Source organism: Bubalus kerabau, chromosome 11, assembly GCF_029407905.1.
Source record: "Bubalus kerabau isolate K-KA32 ecotype Philippines breed swamp buffalo chromosome 11, PCC_UOA_SB_1v2, whole genome shotgun sequence".
Taxonomy (NCBI): domain Eukaryota; kingdom Metazoa; phylum Chordata; class Mammalia; order Artiodactyla; family Bovidae; genus Bubalus; species Bubalus kerabau.
This window is the reverse complement of record NC_073634.1, coordinates 95,805,931-95,824,572: the sequence shown is the minus strand read 5'-3', so window position 1 is coordinate 95,824,572 and position 18,642 is coordinate 95,805,931. Positions and strand designations below refer to the sequence as shown.

Here is an 18,642-nt window from a genome sequence, read left to right as displayed (position 1 = left end):
CAGTCTGCAAAGGATCCTTTATAAAAAAAGGTAGCATCTCCTTTGGCGACTGTGGTGGTTTTGTCTCAAGATTATCAAATGGACCTTTTCATTCATTTAGAGCATCGCTGAGTTCCCGCTGGTGCCAGGAACACCTGTGAATGAGACACAGACGGTCTGGGAGCAGAGGTGTTGAGTAAAGAATAAGCTAGGATGGGGACTTCCCTGGTGGTCCAGTGGTTAAGACTTCATGCTCCCAGTGCAAGGGGCCTGGGTTCGATCCCTGATCAGGAAAGTAGGTACCACACGCCACAGCTAAAGATCCCACATGCCGCAACGAGGATTGAAGATCCAGAGTGCCGCAGCCAAATAAATTAATATTAAAGAAAAGAATGAGCTAGGCCACAAAGCTGGCAAGCAGAGGAAAAGGATAGGGTTTGGGTAGAGTCGGGTTTGACTCTTGACTCTGTCACCAGCTATGTAACTGGGAGCAAGTTATTAACCTATTTGAGACCAGATCGCTTCATTGCAAACTGTGGCTCCAGAAAAATTTCTCCCTTGGGATGGTGTGAAAAGCAGAGAAGATAAACAGGAAAGGTGCCAAGTGAGGGCCTGGCGAGGCACCTTCATGTCCCGCGTTCCTGCCCAGCTTCGGGGCCCTAGCTGTGGGTGCGCAGCTGAAACTGCGTGCCAATCTTACAGCTACTGCTGCTAAGTCAATTCAGTCGTGTCTGACTCTGTGCGACCCCAGAGACGGCAGCCCACCAGGCTCCCCTGTCCCTGGGATTCTCCAAGCAAGAACACCGGAGTGAGTTGCCATTTCCTTCTCCAATGCACGAAGGTGAAAAGTGAAAGTGAAGTCACTCAGTTGTGTCTGACTCTTAGTGACTCCATGGACTGCAGCCCACCAGGCTCCTCCATCCATGAGATTTTCCAGGCAAGAGTACTGGAGTGGGGTGCCATTGCCTTCTCCACCATTCTTGCAGGGCTGCAGGCAAAGACTTCATGGCCTTCTGCTGTGTGCTGAGCATGGAGAGATGAGGACTGTGACGGGGGAGGAAAGCGGGAAGGGCATTTTCCGCTGGTGGAACAGACAAAGTGAGAATAGAGCCGTGTTGATCAATGGAGGGCAGCTAGTCTGCTTGGCTGGAACACGGGTAGGGGAGAGACAGGAGAGCATAAGGTAGACTGGGGCACTGAACAACATAACCAAGACTCTGCAGACCCCAGAGTTTTAGCAGGAATTCATTTCCTGAGCAAAACCCCCTGAGGAGGCGGAAAGACCTAGAGTATCCAATCGCATGTCTCCCCAGTGCCTTCTCTACTCTCAAACACCTAGAGGAATCTTAGCAACCCCCTGGGCAAACTCTCTTCTCTCTCCCACAGCCTGGGCCAGTAATCAGCAGAATGATCAGTCACAACTACCGATCACTGGACATGTGTCTTGGGCTGGGTGCTAAGTACTTTTCATACTTAACCCCATCTTTTCTAACCCCAATTTCAGATTGCTGCTAAGTTGCTTCAGTCATGTCCGACTCTGTGCGACCCCATATATGGCAGCTCACCAGGCTCCCCCGTCCCTGGGATTCTCCAGGCAAGAACACTGGAGTGGGTTGCCATTTCCTTCTCCAATGCATGAAACTGAAAAGTGAAAGTGAAGTTGCTCTGTCGTGCCCGACTCTTAGAGACCCCATGGACTGCAGCCTACCAGGCTCCTCCGTCCATGGGATTTTGCAGGCAAGAGTACTGAAGTGGGTTGCCATAGTACTACTATAATGCCCATTTTACAGATGAGGAAGCTAGAGCTCCAAGAGGAGACAAGAAGTAAGCTATGCATGGTCACCCAGTTGGCCAGTGGTGGATCTGGGACCAGAGGACAACCAGAGACGTGGATCCAGGTCCTGGGCGTTTCTCTACCATCTCTCTGACCTCTTCCTGCTCTCAAGCCTCCTGCAGTAGGGAGCTCCTATCTCAGTCTCTGTTTTATGTCTGCTGTGTTGGTTGGAATATTGCCTACACTGAATTGCTGTCTTTTATGCTTTATGGTCCCAACAGAAGCCGCATCAGGGTAGAGTGAGAAGACTACAGGACTTGTAGGAAAAGAGGAGTGGGTTAGAGTTTCAGCTTCACCATCACTGGTCTATCATTCATCACTCCTTGACCTTGATTCCTAATCTCAGGACACGCCCATTCCCAGCTCACTGGATGCATGGGAAGTTTCCATGAGACACAGGGCTCAAAAGCTCATGGGCTTTATGGCAGGTACCTTAAATGACAGATGCTGGGAATTCCCTGGCAGTCCAGCAGTTAGGACTTGGTGCTTTCACTGCTGTGAGCTTGGGTTCAATCCCTGGTGCTGCTAAGTCACTTCAGTCGTGTCCGACTCTGTGCGACCCCACAGACCCCTGTCCCTGGGATTCTGCAGGCAAGAACACTGGAGTGGGTTGCCATTTCCTTCTCCAATGCATGAAAGGAAAAGTTAAAGTGAAGTCGCTCAGTCGTGTCCGACTCCTAGCGACCCCATGGACCGCAGCCTACCAGGCTCCTCAGTCCATGGGATTTTCCAGGCCGGAGTACTGGAGTGGGTTGCCATTGCCTTCTCCTTCAATCCCTGGTAAGGGAACTAATATTCCTGCAGTTGTGCTCAAACCTGTGCAATTTCAAGCATGGGGCCAGCCAAACAAAAACTCAGGCCTGAGAGTCACTGATTTGTAAAAGCTTAAGCTTTTACATATAATGGCCTGCTTTTTAAAATATTTGTGTATGTATTTGGCTACTCCAGATCTTAGTTGTGGCATGTGGGATCTAGTTCCCTGACCAGGGATCGAACCTGGGCCCCCTGCATTGGGAGTGAGAAGCCTTAGCCACTAGACCGCCAGGGAAAGCCCTGTAATGACTTGTTTTTATTATTCAAAATAATAAGTTGTCTATATGAGCCAGGGATTGAATTGCGAATAATCTTTTGAAGAATCTAAGCGACTTATAGGCAGGTCCTCTGCCCACCTGTCTGCTTTTCTTTGACAAACACTGAATCACCTCCAGCTGGCAACCCACTCCAGTGTTCTTGCCGGGAGAATCCCAGGGAAGGGGGAGCCTGGTGGGCTGCCGTCTATGGGGTCACACAGAGTTGGACATGACTGAAGCAACTTAGCAGCAGCAGCAGTGGGATCTGTGTGAGACACAGGGACATGGTGTTGAATCAGACATGACATGTGGTCCCCACCCTCAAGAAGCTCCCCGTCTACTGGGGGAGCCAGGCAAACAGAGATACTTCTGCTGTTGTGGGCTGAGTGCTGCGAGGCTTGTAGGGGCCCGAGGAGGGACATCTTACCCAGACAGGGTGGAGGGAGGGGTTGGTCACGGAAGGCTGCCTGGAACAATGGTCCTGACCCTTAAGGAGGTTGTGAAATCAATTTAGTGCATAGCAACCAGCATTTTTTAAAAAACTTAACAGAAAATATCGCACATCTCACATACAAAGAATACATGTGAGTATGAGTTTGTGTGCATTCTGGGTCATGATGCAAATCACTCCGGAAGCGAGCCAGGGTCCAGAGGTTTGAGAGCCACAGTTGGAGAGAATTCTTGCCTGCCATGCTCCCCAAAGCCTGGTGCACTGCAGCGCTCAAAGACTTTTAGATGAGTGGGAGGAGAGTTTTAAACTCTAACCTCAATCCAGCAGTTGGGACTGTCCTTTCCAGTTAAGAAAGACACACTCATGGGACTTCCCTGGTGGTCCAGTGCTTAAAGATTCCACTTTCCAGTGCAGGGGATGTAGGTTCAATCCCTGGTCAGGGAACTAGTGTCCCACATGCCATGGGGCGTAGTCAAAAATTTAAAAAAAAAAAAAAGAAGGCACACTGAGAAACCCAAGTCCAGCAAACCTGGATCTGTCAAGGGTGCTCACAGCCTAGCAGTTGGCAGCTTAGCCGTCCAGGGTTTCCTCTCTGCCTGCGTGGTAGTGGTGGGGAAGTCAGCCCAAGATGCGGGAGGAGTAAGGCAGTTCAGAACTGCCTGAAGGAGGGCGGAAGGCGACCCTTCTGCTGGTCCCCCAGCCTGCGACCGCCTGGGAAACAGTGTCCGCGGGTTCTGACCCACCCAGGTGGCATGTGCCTCAGATAGCGGTGGCTCAGGCCGCTGTGTTTACTCTGGGATGGCCTCAGTCACCCATCGCAGACCCACGTGGCCAGCAGTCCCGTGCCTCCAGGATGCCAACAGGAAGCACCATTTAAGGGGCAGATTGGCCTCAAGGGAGGAAGGGCCCCGGGCGGAAGCAGAAGATGGGCAGAAGGTCACCGCAGTCCCCAGCAGGGTGAGGTGAGTTCAGGGTAATGACCAGTTCGCCACCAACAGAGACTCCCTCTTAGTGGTTTCCAGGATACTCCAAACTTGATCCATCCTATAATATCAGGACCAAAATACCCCTTGGCTACCTTTCTCCTCCATCATAGACTATTAAGGTTGGAAGGACCCTAGAAATTATCCAGCCCAACGATCTCATTTTACAGATAAAGAGAAAGGGGCTCAGAGAGGGAAGGTACTGGCCCAGAGTCAGCCAGCAGGTGACCCAGGGAGCTGGGGCCAGAACTCAGAAGCCAAATCTCCACCCCACCACCCCGAAGATGTGGCCCTGGAGATGCCCCTCTCTGCCATCTTGCTGGAAGGATCTCCCATCTCCTCTCCTTTGGCCCCTTTTCTGTATGTAACCAGAAAACTCTTCCTAATGGATACATCAGTGACTGTTTCTCTTGACCCTAAACTTCCCTGCTTCCCAAAAGCCCCCAGGGGAAAAGACCCCTGTGATCTTTCCTCCTGCCCTCTTGGGCCTCCTCTCCTGCTTGTCTTCGCCTGACGCACTGTGTCTCATGCTCCTGAAGGACCTGTAGCCTCCTCGATGTGCATCGGTCTCCCCATCTCTAACCCTTCACACATGCTGTTCTCTCTGTCTTTAACACTCTTCCCAACCCCGCTGCACATGTCTGCTCTTCTTTAGGTTTCCCATGGGTGGTGGTGGTTTAGTCGCTAAGTCATGCCTGACTCTTGTGACCCCATGGACTGTAGCCTACCAGGCTCCTCTGTCCATGGGATTTTTCCAGGCAAGAATAGTGGAGTGCATTGCCATTTCCTTCTGCAGGGGAATCTTCCCAACCCAGGGATTGAACCCAAGCCTCCTACATTGGCAGGTGGACTCTACACCAGGATAAAGGACTCCGGGAACCACAGTTTCTGTTTCCCAGTCACATCACACATTTTCATGCCTCTGCGTCTTTGCCCATGCTGTTCCCTCTGCCTGGAATGCCCTTCCCCAACAGTCCTATTATGACACCCCCACTCATTCTTTAGGACCCATCACTTCTGGGACCTTTTTCCTGACTGACACCCTCCATCCGGGCCAGGTGATCAACTCCTCCCTCCCATCCCCCACCATCATCCCCTCCTGCAGGGCACACATCACATTCTACTGTGATTAGATGTTTCTGGGTCTGTCTCCTCTACTAATCTGTATACCAGTTGTATTGTACCACAACCGAAGAAAGATTATGCTAACACAGAATGCCCCAGAGCTCTGGTTCTAGAGAATTTCTCCCTGCTGCCCCATCTCCCAACTAATTTTACAATTAGTCAAACAATTTTGGGAAATGGTATACATATATCTCCCTAGTAGAGATTGACAATACCCATTCATTCCTTGATTTACCTGTTTCATACACAGTTAATGAACACCTACTACGTGCCTGGGTCTGCGCATGGTGCTGGGGCTGTAGCAGTATGCCAGGTTTTAAGGAGATTTTTTTGCTTTCTCTTTCCTGTAACTTTGAATCTTATTGATCCAAAGGTTTCCATCCTCAAGAATAAATGGCCTCACCAAGTGATACAATGATGATTCAACTGAATCGGAAGTGGGAACAGCCACCTGGCCGCTTTGCTCCTTATGCCACCGAAACAACAGGCAAAGAGGGGGAATGCATTTCTGGCTGGAGTGATGGGTCTCGATTGCTGGAGCGGGGGGAGCTGGGTTGCTGCTACACAGCTGGGGAAAGGGGATGCTGTATGGAACCCAAGGGGGCTCTCTAGGGCAATTCTTAGTTCTTCCACTGCCAATAGTAAAAATGAATGAAAACTAAACCAACCGACTAAACAAGCAAAAAAGGCAGGACCAGTAGGGATTCAGAACCCTCAAGAATGAAGATTTGGGTTGCCCTACGGACTCAGAGGTTAAAGCGTCTGCCTGGAATGTGGGAGACCGGGATTCAATCCCTAGGTCGGGAAGACCCCCTGGAGAAGGAAATGGCAGCCCACTCCAGTATTCTTGCCTGGAGAAACCCATGGATGGAGGAGCCTGGCAGGCTACAGTCCATGGGGTCGCAAAGAGTTGGACACGACCGGGCAACTTCACTTTCACTTTCACCAGTTAGAACACCAGACCGACTGAAATGCGGGCAGAAAGCAAATGGAATGTGGACTTTATAATGGAAGAAGGAATTTGTAAATACTAACTCCAGCCTCATGACCGGCTGAGCTTCCCAGGCGACACTGGTGGTAAAGAACCCAGCCGCCTGCCAAAGCCTGAGACGTAAGAGATGCGGGTTTGGTACCTGGGTTGGGAAGATCCCCTGAAGGTGGGCATGGCAACCTACTCCAGTATTCTTGCCTGGAGAATCTTATGGACAGAGGAGCCTGGCAGGCTACAGGCCATAGGGTCACAAAGAATCTGACAGGACTGAATCGAACTTAGTATGCATGCATGACCAGTTATGGAAAGAGGACTGCATCAACAGTACAGCTTTTCTTCCTTGCTTGTATGTTTATGTGTATCTATATCACTTATTCATCTATGTATGTGCTTTTATGAACTAATTTCTTTCTTTCCTCTTTTTTCCTTAATATTTTATAGAAAGAGTCTTGGCAGTGACGTGTAGGCTGTAGATTAGGCAGGACTGTCAAAGGATAATATCAATTAAAGACAGACACAATGTCCGTTGGGTTCCAGGTCTCCTCTTTTAGAGGAGAAGGTGGGAGTCTCTTTGTATGAATAGGAAGGGTGGTTGGAACTTCTCACACAAGAAAGCACAAAAGTGTTATCTTTGCAGCAGAATACAGTGTGTCTGGATGCTGAGCAACAAAAAGCAGTGGCTGGTGCCAGTTATGAAGCTACTGACTCTCAGCTCCAAACCTACCTTTCCACACCCTGCTTGGCGATGCTGGGACTGGGACCCCATGGAGGTCATTTCTCCTTTGCCAGCTGGTCAGATGTGGTGAGGCAGCCAGAGGGGGAGGGAACATGCTCTTTCCTGTTTTGCTTGCCCATTCTGGTCAGTGTCTCAGCAATGGCCTTTCATGTCAAATTTCGAGCTCTCCCCACACTTCTAGAATCGGCATCATCACTTTCTTTCCAGAGACCCCACTGGGCAGTGCCCGCTCCTTAGAGGTCTGAATTATAGCTTCTGGTGGGGAGCACCTCCAGCAACCTATTCTAATAACCCAATCTCTTCCCCTGCCCCCCAGTGTTGAGGTGGTAACTGCTTCTTGCAACTACTTTCTCATACCCCAATGTCTTCGTTTTGCTTTTTCAGTTCTCCAATACTTATTTAATCAATTTTTTGATGTTAAATTCTTTGTTTTCTGACTGGACTGACTAGTACAAGCAGAGACAAGAAGACAGAATTCCTGCTGTCAGGGATCTTAGCCTCTAGCTGGAGAGACATACGGCAAGCAATTCATTACATAAGTGAGAGTATTTCATTACAATTGAAATAAGGGTCTGGAAGGACAACTACAAAGTGTACCAGCATATTACAGGCCCCAAGAAGCCCTTCAGTAAGTACAATTGTTGAGTTCTACTTAACTCAGTATCTCCTTATTTTATTTGATCAAGAAACTTCAGGGGAGCCTAGTAACATCCAGAAGAATTAGCATTCTACACAGTACACTCATCCCCTGGAGGAGGAAATGGCAACCCACTCCAGTATTCTTGCTAGAAAATCCCATGAACAGAGGAGACTGGTGAGCTACAGTCCATGGGGTCGCAAAGAGTTGGACAAGACTGAGCATGCATGCATGCATGCACATAATACACTCTGTTCATGGAAGATGGAAGTCAATAGAGAAAAGTGCCAGGGACTTGGAATGCAAGCATTTGCAATGTTCCCCAAGAGCACCCAGTGGGTGAGGGGTATCTCAGCTCCAGGATTCAGCTACAACATCAGCTGACAATTCCCTTTGTACTTATTTCAGCACTGCAAAGCAAATTTCCGATCATCATTGAATTGTTGTTGTTCAGTTGCTAAGTCATGTACGACTCTTTGCGACTCCGTGGACTACAGCACTCCAGGCTTCCCTATCCGTCACTATCTCCCAGAGTTTTCTTAAACCCATGTCCATTGAGTTGGTGATGCCATCCAACCATTTCATTGAATTACTGAATAAATTTCCCTGCAGGAAGTGGAGACCCTCATTAGCCACCCCAGGCCTTCTGGTCTACCTGGCAGTTTCTTTCACAGTACACAGTAGGGTTTCTTGACCAGGGTATTTAGAGGAACCATCAACCCCTTAAAACCATGTGCAAAATGATGTGTGTGTACACATGTATATTTATGTGTGTGCATATGTGGGCACTTTTTGAGGGGGAGGGTTCACAAATTTTGTTACTCCTAGTGGAACTGTGACTCTAGAAAAGAGAAAGGTTAGGAATCATGGTGTTAAAGGAAAATATTCTCATTCTTATTTGTACACTCATCTCTCGCAAGTTCGGTCACTGTAAGTCAGTCCTTCTCAGTCTGATCAGCTTGTGTTCTGAACCTCACCAAACTGAGGTTCTGGATCCTCCAAGGTACTCCCCTGCTTGAAGAGCAGGCTTCTTGGACCACGTGGCATCACTCACTTTCCAGGCCTTTGCCTGTGCTGTTCCTCTGGCTGGAAACCCTCTCCCCACACCTTGGGGTCAACTCCCCATCGTTTTTTGGATCTCAAGTTGGCTGTTTCCTTCTTGAATCCTTCTCAGGATGTCTGGTTCTGGATTAGGTACCACTTTTTTGTGCTCCCACAGCATCACTTCCATCTCTCTGGCACCCCACCCCCTTCTCTTCTACCCTTACCCTTCATCTAGGGCCACTTTTTCCCATTCATTGTGCTTATTCCATGATGCAATTAACTGTTTATAGTACTTGTCTGCTGTTTGCCAAACAAAGAGTTGGACACGACTGGGCAACTGAACAACATCAAGAAGCTCCATGAGGAAGGGGTTTGTGACTAGTTTTGCCCTGCTTTGGTGCCCAGACTAAGCAGAGTGTCTGGCATACAGCAGGCACTCATTAGTTGCAGGGAAACATGTAAAGATGGGTACTTGAATCCTTTCAGGGCTACACTTATGAGCTGTCACAGTTAGACCTCTAACATCCTCTGCCCCACTCTATGACTAGGTATAGACTTGTCAGCCATAAGAATTCCAAAGAGTGAACACTCACACGATCAAGTTTTGTCTTTCATCGGCAGAAGCTTCTTTCCCACTAAATGCATGTATGTGTGTGCACACTTGTGCACAAACCTATGTGTGATGAGAGAGGAGAAAATATATGCTACAGAGTTTGGAATAAACATACCTGCATTTCTCAGAAAGCGATAATTATAGTCCTTGACTATCCTCGTGTTCGGGTTATAGAAGCCGTCTCCGCAGTCGTAACAGCCTGGAGGGATCTTTCTAGGTGGGTCCATATTGGTGAGTTGAGAGATACCTTGAAAGGATATCAGGGAGTGGGATGAATCAGGAGACTGGGACTGATATATACACGTGTGTGTGTGTGTGTGTGTGTATATATATATATATATATTACTAAATATACACACTACTATATATAAAACTCTAGCCCTATAAATTAAGCTGCTAACATCAGGGGAGAAGAGGACCTGGGGCACTGTCTCCCAGGACTGGGGACACTGGAACTACCAGGAGGAAAAGAAGAGTCAGTGCACCTTTAAGGTCAGGACTCCTGTGTGTCATCTCTCTTAGAAGCTAAAGCCTGAGAAAAGGGGATAAGGTTGGAAGAAGGAACTTCCTGGTTTCCTCTTATTTGTGGTCTCTGTAATTCCCTGTCCTCTGGACTGAGGGGGACGCTTTGAGCACAGCACCATGCTCATGGCTCAGGGTCCCACCCAGAGCTGTGCTCTGAGGTTGGTTAACCATGATGAGCCGAGACACTATGGGTTGAGGGTTACACTCCACGCTGAGCACTTAACAGCCATTCTCTCCCTGAAGCCTCCTGCCAAAGGCCATCTCACAGATGCCTAGAGAGGGGAAGGGTAGCCTTAACCCTCCCCACCTCCAACAAAGCCTGCCCCCAAGGCTTAGAGGGAGGGGCCTTCGGAGGGGTGTGCAGAGTGACTTGGGAAGGAAGTGGGTACTTCAGTGGGTCCCTGAAGGAGAAGGTGAGGCTGCGGGAAATCTGTGCACCGCCTCGAGACAGAGGCCTGGTTTAGCAAAACCTGTGCTGTGTGAGTGCTGAGGGCCCAAGGCCAGGAGCTCTTGGCCTACAGGTTTCAGCTGGGGTGAAGAGCCTGTGACCAAGTCATCACTACCCCATGAGGAACCATTTACAAGGTTCTTCAGTGGCATTGGACTGGCAGCTCTCAGAAAGCACAGACTGTGTCCTCATAGCTCTCGTTCCCCCAGGATCCAACCGGTGGCTGCCACAGGGCGTGTGCTCAGGAAACGTCTGTGAGGGTCGTTGCTGTACCTACCCTAAGTGCACCCCATCACCTCCCACTGCGATGTCAGTACTATTACTCCTGTCTGATAATAACTCTTCATTGAACACCTACCATGCGCCAGACAATGTGCTCAGACACTGGGGCCACAGAGCCTTTGCCCTCCAAGAGCTGACAGCCAGCCCAGGAAGACAGACCCTTGTGACAGAGCTCGGGGAGGGGATCATGGCTGCTCGGTCATTTGTCATGGGGAGACCTTACCTGGTCTGGGAATTCAAGGAAGAGTCCCAAGAAAGGGGCATTAAGCTCAGACCTGAAGGATGGGAAGGAGTTATCCGGGTGAAGTGAGAGGGTTAGAGCATTCCAGGCAGGAGGGGCACTGGCAGGAAAGAGCATGGTCTCTTTGAGGAAGAGAGAGCAAGCATGGTGAGGGAGCAGAGAGAACATCCGAGAAGGGCACGGAGCGAGGGGTGAGGCTGGGACCTCACGGGAGCTGGAGAACACTGGTCGTTTTACGAGCGTGGAGCCTCACCTTCAGGTAGTGAGGAAGCACTAGGGGCTGTGTGGGGGTGGGGGGCTGGTGGCCATCAGATCCACAGTTCTCAGAGATGGAGGTGAGCACAGAGGGGAGAATGGCCCAGAGGGGGTCCAGTGTGGATCTCAAGAGTTCGGATAAAGAAGGGGAGAGGGTGAGGGTCTGGAATAGTGCAGAAGGGATAGGATGACCACCTGATGTGAACAGCCGACTCACTGGAAAAGACCCTAATGCTGGGAAAGATTGAGGGCAGGAGAAGGGGGCGACAGAGGATGAGATGCTTGGGTGGAATCACCAGCTCAATGGACATGAGTTTGAGCAAACTCTGGGAGTTGGTGGTGGACAGGGAAGCCTGATGTAACTCTTTGCAGTCCATGGAGTTGCAAAGAGTCAGACACGACTTAGCAACTGAACAATAACAACAAAAGAGGATGAAGAAGCTCAGCTTGGCCCATGGAGATGCTCAGTAAATATCTGTTTAATAAACAAATGAATGGATATATTTAGAAGCAGAATCCACAGGACCAGGTGATGGATTGCACACTTATGGAGGAAGGAAGAGTCAGGAGTAGGCTTATGTGGGGGTGGGGGTGGGGTGGGAGTGATGGTCTCTGGGGCAGCAGCCCTGGGGGTCAGTGGGCTGGTGGGCAGGGTAATGAACTCAGTGCATACAAGTTGAGAGACGACCCAATGGAGGTGTTGGGGAAACGGGATGCAGGAATCTGAGGCTCACGGATTTTGATTTCAACTAAATGAAGGCAAAAGGAGAAGAGGACAACAGAGGATGGGATGGCTGGATGGCATCACCAACTCAGTGGGCACGAGTCTGAGCAAACTCAGGGAGACAGTGAGGGACAGGGAGGCCTGGCGTGCTATGGTCCATGGGGTCACGAAGAGTTGGACATGACTGAGCAACTGAACAACAAATGAAGGCTTAGACGTGAATCAACTTGTAGGGAGAAGATACAGAACAAAAACAGAAGAGGGCCTAAGCCAGAGAGCTGTGGTAAACCCCAGAATTAATAATTGGGGTGGGGGAGGGGGAGGGGGAAGCTGGCAAGGAGATGGGATAGGAAGAAAGTGGGAGGGTGAGGTGTCAGGGAAGCCAAGCGAGAGGAGGCGGCTCACCTGGTCACAAAGCCAAGGTCTGCGTTCAGGGCATCTGGACCCCAACCCCAAGTGCTTTCTGTCCTTGGGGAGGTTGAGCTCCCCAGGCTTATCCAGCTATTGAGGGGAATGCGGGGACTCCAACCCCGACCTTCCAGCTCTCTGCTCTGTCAATGCCACCATACTACCTCTAAGTCAGGATTTTTTTTTTTTACAGTTTACAGGTCACTTCCCCATATTTGGCTATATTGTCTGGGCTGTGCCTAAATCTTGCCTCTTGAGGTTCAACTGACCTCACACAAGTCTCAGAAACACAGAAAGCCCCTGAAGCTGCCACTCTCTGGACACAGACTCTAGGCCCCAGTGTCCCCCCTCTGTGATGGAACTCGATTTTTCCAGGGAGGCAATGTGATGTAGGGACCTCAGAGAGGAAGACATGGGCTCCCATGCAAGCGCTGCCACTCGAAACATGCTTGAGCTCCATGGCCTCAGCTTCTTCCTCTGTGACATGGGACTAGGAAGCTGACATGGCAGGGTCATCTGGAGATTCAGTGTGACAGAGATGACAGAAAGCCTCACCCAGCCCCCGATACACAGAGCACACGGTCCATCAGGGATGCCCCACGTGTGTTGCAGCTGATCTGATGAATAACAGCAGCTGAGGTATACCACGCACCTACTGTGCATGCAAGACACTGCTGTAAACACTTTACACGTGTGATCTTATTTCTAAGACTTGTAAGGTAAATGAAGCTATTGTCCCATTTTGCAGGGGGAGAAACTGAGGCTCAGAGAGGTGAGTGCCCTGCCCTTGGTCCCTGGCTGGTACAGGGGATCTGAGATTTGAGGACTGGTCTTTCTGGCTCTAGACCTTGGTCGAATCCTGCGGTCCTGCTCCTCTCTCCTCTCCTTTGGGTGGGTTACTTCAAAGGGACCCAACCCACTTCTTAAGATCCATCTTTCATCTCCCTTTCCATCTGAGTGTGAGGGAAGTGAGGATGCCTGGGTACCTGCAGGCTTCAAGCCGTAGCAGATCTCGGTGTAAAACCTCCGATCGTAGCTGTCACAGTAATGCCAGTTCTCAGTGTCATACTGCAGGCCGTCTGAGAAGGTGTACGTGCCCTGGAAGATGAGGTGCACACATGTGGGCCTGAGGAAGCCACAGCCCACTTGCCAAGAAGGATGGAAGTCCAGGGAAGGGGTGGTGTTTTCATTGAAGTGATCACTATCACAGCTGCTACAGCTGCGGTTACTGGGAGGCATGATTGTAAGTCCTGAGTTGTGTGTCTGCTCACTGTGTGACCTTGGGCAGGTGACCTACCCTTGATGGCCCTCGGTTTCCTCCCGCATTCAGTTGGAAAATCATGCTGTATGTTTAATAGAACTGGTTCAATGAGATTCCGTGAGACAGTGCATGAAGAGCATTTAATGTCGGGCTGGCATATAACAAACACTCAATACATGTTACTGTTATTGTTTTATTGTTATCATGGCTAGAAAGGTCAGGGCCCTCAGTCACGGCTCTTTGTCCAAACATGTACATTCGTCTTTTGCTGCCTTAGTGCTAAAGGAAGCCTCAGGATGTACACATTGCATTGGCCTGGGCATCAGGAAACATGGGTGGAAATTCCAATACTATTAATTCACAGGGTGACCTTGGGTAAGTCACATCCCTTTCCTGGGGCTTAGATTCTCCAAGCTGAAAAGCAAGGAGTGTTTCTTAACCTTTTTTTAGGTTATGAGCCAGCCCCTGTACCCACCCATAATGAAACCCATGAAAGTTATAGATTCTTTCTCTGGGGAAATTTGAGTTCCATATACACAGAAGCTTTTGTATATAAATCAGGAGATTTCACTGACATCCCGAATTCTATCTGGCCCACATATCCCAGGCTAAGAACTCTTGACTTAGATGACTGATAAGTCATCTGATTGTAATGGTGGAGTTAGCACTTACTGAGTGCCTACTGTGTGCCAGGTACTGAGTAGAGTACTCACACACACTGACTCATTTATTCTCATAACCATCCTAAGGAGATGCCTCGTACTCTTGTGGCTGGCAGACTTGCAGTCCCCCGAAGATGTCCACGTCTAATTGTTGAGCCTATGAATGTTAACCTTACATGGCAAAAGAGACTCTGCAGGTGGGATTAAGTTAAGGATCTTGGAGTGGGGAGATTATCCTGGATTATCTATACGGGTCCAGTGTAATCATAGGGGTTCTCTTAAGAGGGAAGCAAGAGGGCCAGAGGGAAAGAAGACAAGACGATGACGAAAGCAGAGAGAGAGGAGATGTGATGACGGAAGTGAAGATCAGAGGGATGCATGGCCATGAGCCAAGGAATGCATGCAGCTTCCATGAGCTGGAAAAGTCAAGGAAGTGGCTCCTCCCACATAGCCTCCAGAAGGAATGCAGCACTGCTAGCCTGTTTTAGACTTCTGATGTCCAGAACTAAAAGATAAGAAGTTCTGTCGTTGGAAGGCACTGGGTTGACAGTAATTTGTTACAGCAGCAATATGATACTAATGCAACTGCTGTCCTCAGTGTACAGATAAGAAACAGGAGTCTCAGAAAGGGTAGGTCATGGGCCCAGGGTCACACAGTTGGTGGCACAAGAGGATTTAGACTCATTATGGCTTCTCCAGGGGCCTTCTGGATAGATAGGGAGAAGGTTCCAGAGCCCTGGAGATCAAGAGGCAGGAGAGGAGGGCAGCAGAGGAGAGGGCAGGGTGCCTGTTGAGGGCTCTTCCCGTCTGAGGCTTTCCCCTCCCCACCTGATTACCTTTACAACCAACCCTTTCTCCCAAACCGCATCAAATCGGCTCCCATTGGGGAAGTACAAGGTTCCTTGGCCATGAAACATGCCGTCCTTCATTTCCCCAATGTATTTTGTTTCAGTTGGGAGGATGTATTCGGCATCACCCTCCATCCTATAAGGACAAAAAGAAGTCACTGAACCCTCATGGCAACTGGAGGGTCAGAGGTAAGGGTGCAGGAGAGCCAGCACCTCAGGGTCCCCAGATGTAACTGTCCCTGCACTATTCTGTTCAGAAACAAAAAGGTTCCCCTTAGGGCTCAAAAGTAAGAGGGGCTGTGTGTTGAAGGGAATGCAAAAGTTGGTCTATTTCTTCTCCTTCGCTCTCAAGTAGGGGCTGTCCCAGAGTTCATGCTGCCCATGGAAGTCCCCTTCTGGAGGCCCAGAGAGGGGAACAATGTGCTCAAAGCCACACAGCAAGCACTGTGAAGCAGAGACAGGGACCAGGCTTTTTGGGAGCTGATTCCGGGTCTTCTCCATTCCCCACAACCAGCCCACCCCTGCCCACTGCACCCCAAGTAGGAAACTGGGAAAAGTATGCACCTGAGGAAACAAGAATTTAGTCTCACTTCATCATATCCTAGATATACCATCTTGGAGACTTTCCTAAGCCTCTGCTTTCCTTCCTTCCTTTATTCCAACAAATATTTATAGACCACCTGCTAAATGCCAGGCACCTTGCTGAGTCTACTCTATTGGAGGCAATACTATAGACACAACAGTGATCAAGGTAGATGCAGTCCTTGTCCTTGACAGGCTCACAGTCTAGTGACGGACTTAGCTAAACAACTGCACAATGCTTGATCAGTGCTCTGCAGGGGAAGAGATGCCCCTATGGGAGCAAGGGGCAGGGTACTGCCTGGACCAGATGACCACTTGCTTCACAGTGGAGATGGCTGAGATTATGCCCAAGATGAACCCAAATACTAATAACAGTTTTCCTAGTAAAGGGCCTGATATACCATGAGAGTTTAAGAAACATGCTTTCAGTCATTCATTCATGCCTTCTCTGTTTTTCCCCACTAGCTGGAATTCATCTCTTCTAACTCTAAACTTATTTTTGGTTTTGTTTGTACTTCTATTGGATGCCTAGCACTTTCTGCCTTGTATCATAATTGTACATTTCATCTCTCCTATGTAATCAAGCTACTTGAAAGGAAGACTTTGGTATTCTCAGCTCCTAGAAACATGTTCCTTCTTAAATAGGTGCTGGGGAACATCTACTAAGTAAAGAATGAAGGAAACAGAAGAACTTGTGAACTTACTGAGTGGGTAACAGAATTTGCCACCATACACAGGCCCCAAACAGGACAGCACTGTGGTTAAGCACAGCTTCTGAGCCAGGCAGGCCTGGAGTCCAGGCCTGGCCCCACCTCTCTGTCTTGTATGACCTCTACCTCTCTAAGCCTGAGTTTCTCATCTGTAAAATAGGGATAAAGACACTTCTGCAAAATTACTGCATTAACAGCTATGAAACTATAGCAGAAGAACTTAAAAACTAATTTGCTTTTATTTTGCTGCAAGACATAGCAGGAGAGAGAACTCGTCTTCATCCCTCTACCTCTTTGCTTGAGATTATATCTGTTATTCCTAAACACAGTCTCCATCTAAACGCATCTCAGAAATTTGACATCTCCCCTCTTTTTTTTTTTTAATGTAACTTAGATGTTATTGTTCAGACCATCTACAGACATCTCCAGCCCACCTCAAACAGAACTCATCCTCTCCTCTCCCAAAGTGGATCCTCCTCAGTGTTCTCAATCTCCAGGCTCAAAGCCTGGAGCTGGGCTCTGGACTGGACTGAAAGCAGTCTCTGAGTGGGACCAGGAGCCAATCAGTTGCCAGGTCCTGGCAATGAAATCCCCAAACTTCTACATTTTTTCTCTCCCGCAGCTCTACTGCTTCTGCCTTGGCCCAGGGTCCTGCTGCCTTTTACTGGGACAATGGCAATGGGCTCTGATCTGCTCTCCCTACCTCCACTCTCCCTCACTCCCTCCCTCTTTCCATCCTTCCTTTTCTCCTCCCCCTCCCTTCCCCCTCCCCTTCCATTTTTCTTTTATCATTCAAGGCAAAAAGTCTTAGAATTTTTGCCTTGAAAAATTGCCTTGCTTAGTCCTAGCAGTCCAGTGGTTAGGACTCTACGCTCTCACTGCTGAGGGCCAGGTTCAATCTCTGGTTGGGGAACTAAGATCCCACAAGCCATGCAGCATAGCCAAAAAAACACCAAAGGTAATAAGCCTTCATTTTAAATTCAAAGTAAATTTAAAAGAAGAAAAAGAGCTCCTTTATAATAAAGATGTTAATCCTTAACAAGGGTATGATGACCATATCTCAAATATTATTCAATCATTTATTCTCTTATTCACTCATGAGGCTAACATTTACTGAGTGCCTACCAGACATATGCACTATGAGGAGGGATACAGAGATGAAATAAATTAGATTTCCTAATGTCCAGCACTACCAAGGGTCTATCCATGGCTCCTCCCACCCACAGAATTGTACAGAGTATTCAAATCTCTCTACACCACAGCACAGACTCCACCCTGTCCAGCTTGGGTTCCCACTCTCCCCTAGGCACATCCTACACTCCAGCCAAACTGAACTGCTTGCTCTCTGCTTCATATATAAGCCCTCTGAGTTATTGCTCATGCTGTTCCCTCTGCCTGAAAATATTCTTCACCTTGCATCTCCAACCACCTAGATCCTACTAAACCTTCAGGGCCCATTTCAAATATTATCTCCTCCATGAAGCCTTCTAGGATGGTTCCAACTAGGTGCATCCTCTACAGGGGCTCAGCAGCAAGACTCTATAATAGAAAGATCATGGGCTCTGGAGGCAGACCTAGTTTTCATCTCTGTTCTATCAAATGCCAACTAGGTGACTTTGGGCATGTTATGTAACTACTTTGTGCCTCACTTTTTCCATCTGTATAGTGGGGGTATCTATCTCATAGGGTTGCTGTGAGGAGGGAAGATTCAAGTAAAGCCACCATCTGAAATTATCTTCTCTGTTTGTTGGCAATATGCTAACTAGACAATAAGCTGCATGAGAGCAAGGATCTTGACAGTTTTAATATTCTTATCCCTGTACCTAATACTGGCAGATAGCAAACACACATATATACATGGATGTATCTCAGCTCTGCTGTTAATTAGAATATACGTCCTTGAACAAGTTACTTCACTTCTCTGGATCTCATTTACCTTAACTGTAAAATGGGAATAAACATTCCGACCTAAAAGAGTTGTCCTGAAGTTTAAAAGGGAAAAAAATTGAGACAGCGTCTGATACAAAGTCCTTTGCAGGGACAAAAAGACCGCCGTCTTTTTCCAGTCACGGATGTTCAAGGACGTAGTGAATCAAACGAAGCCCTTACCTGCCATCTACAAATTCCCCAATATATTGGCTCCCCGTGTACTCCATGGCGCCTGCCTCTAGCTTCCAGTCTTTGGGACACCTGAGACTCAGCGCATCCTGCCTCACCATGACAACCAGGAGGG

At 48.8% G+C, this 18,642-nt stretch overlaps 1 protein-coding gene across 1 annotated transcript in view; it reads right to left on the bottom strand.

The window, feature by feature from the left end:
- MORN5 (MORN repeat containing 5) overlaps positions 1-18,642 on the bottom strand; it is a 35,211-nt gene that overhangs the window by 16,351 nt on the left and 218 nt on the right. The window contains exons 2-5 of the mRNA XM_055541763.1: positions 18,519-18,616; positions 15,106-15,253; positions 13,333-13,444; positions 9,579-9,710 (exon numbers count right to left, since the gene is read on the bottom strand). Coding sequence (XP_055397738.1) covers positions 9,579-9,710; positions 13,333-13,444; positions 15,106-15,253; positions 18,519-18,616 — 490 coding nt within the window. The remainder of the gene's footprint in view (positions 1-9,578; positions 9,711-13,332; positions 13,445-15,105; positions 15,254-18,518; positions 18,617-18,642) is intronic.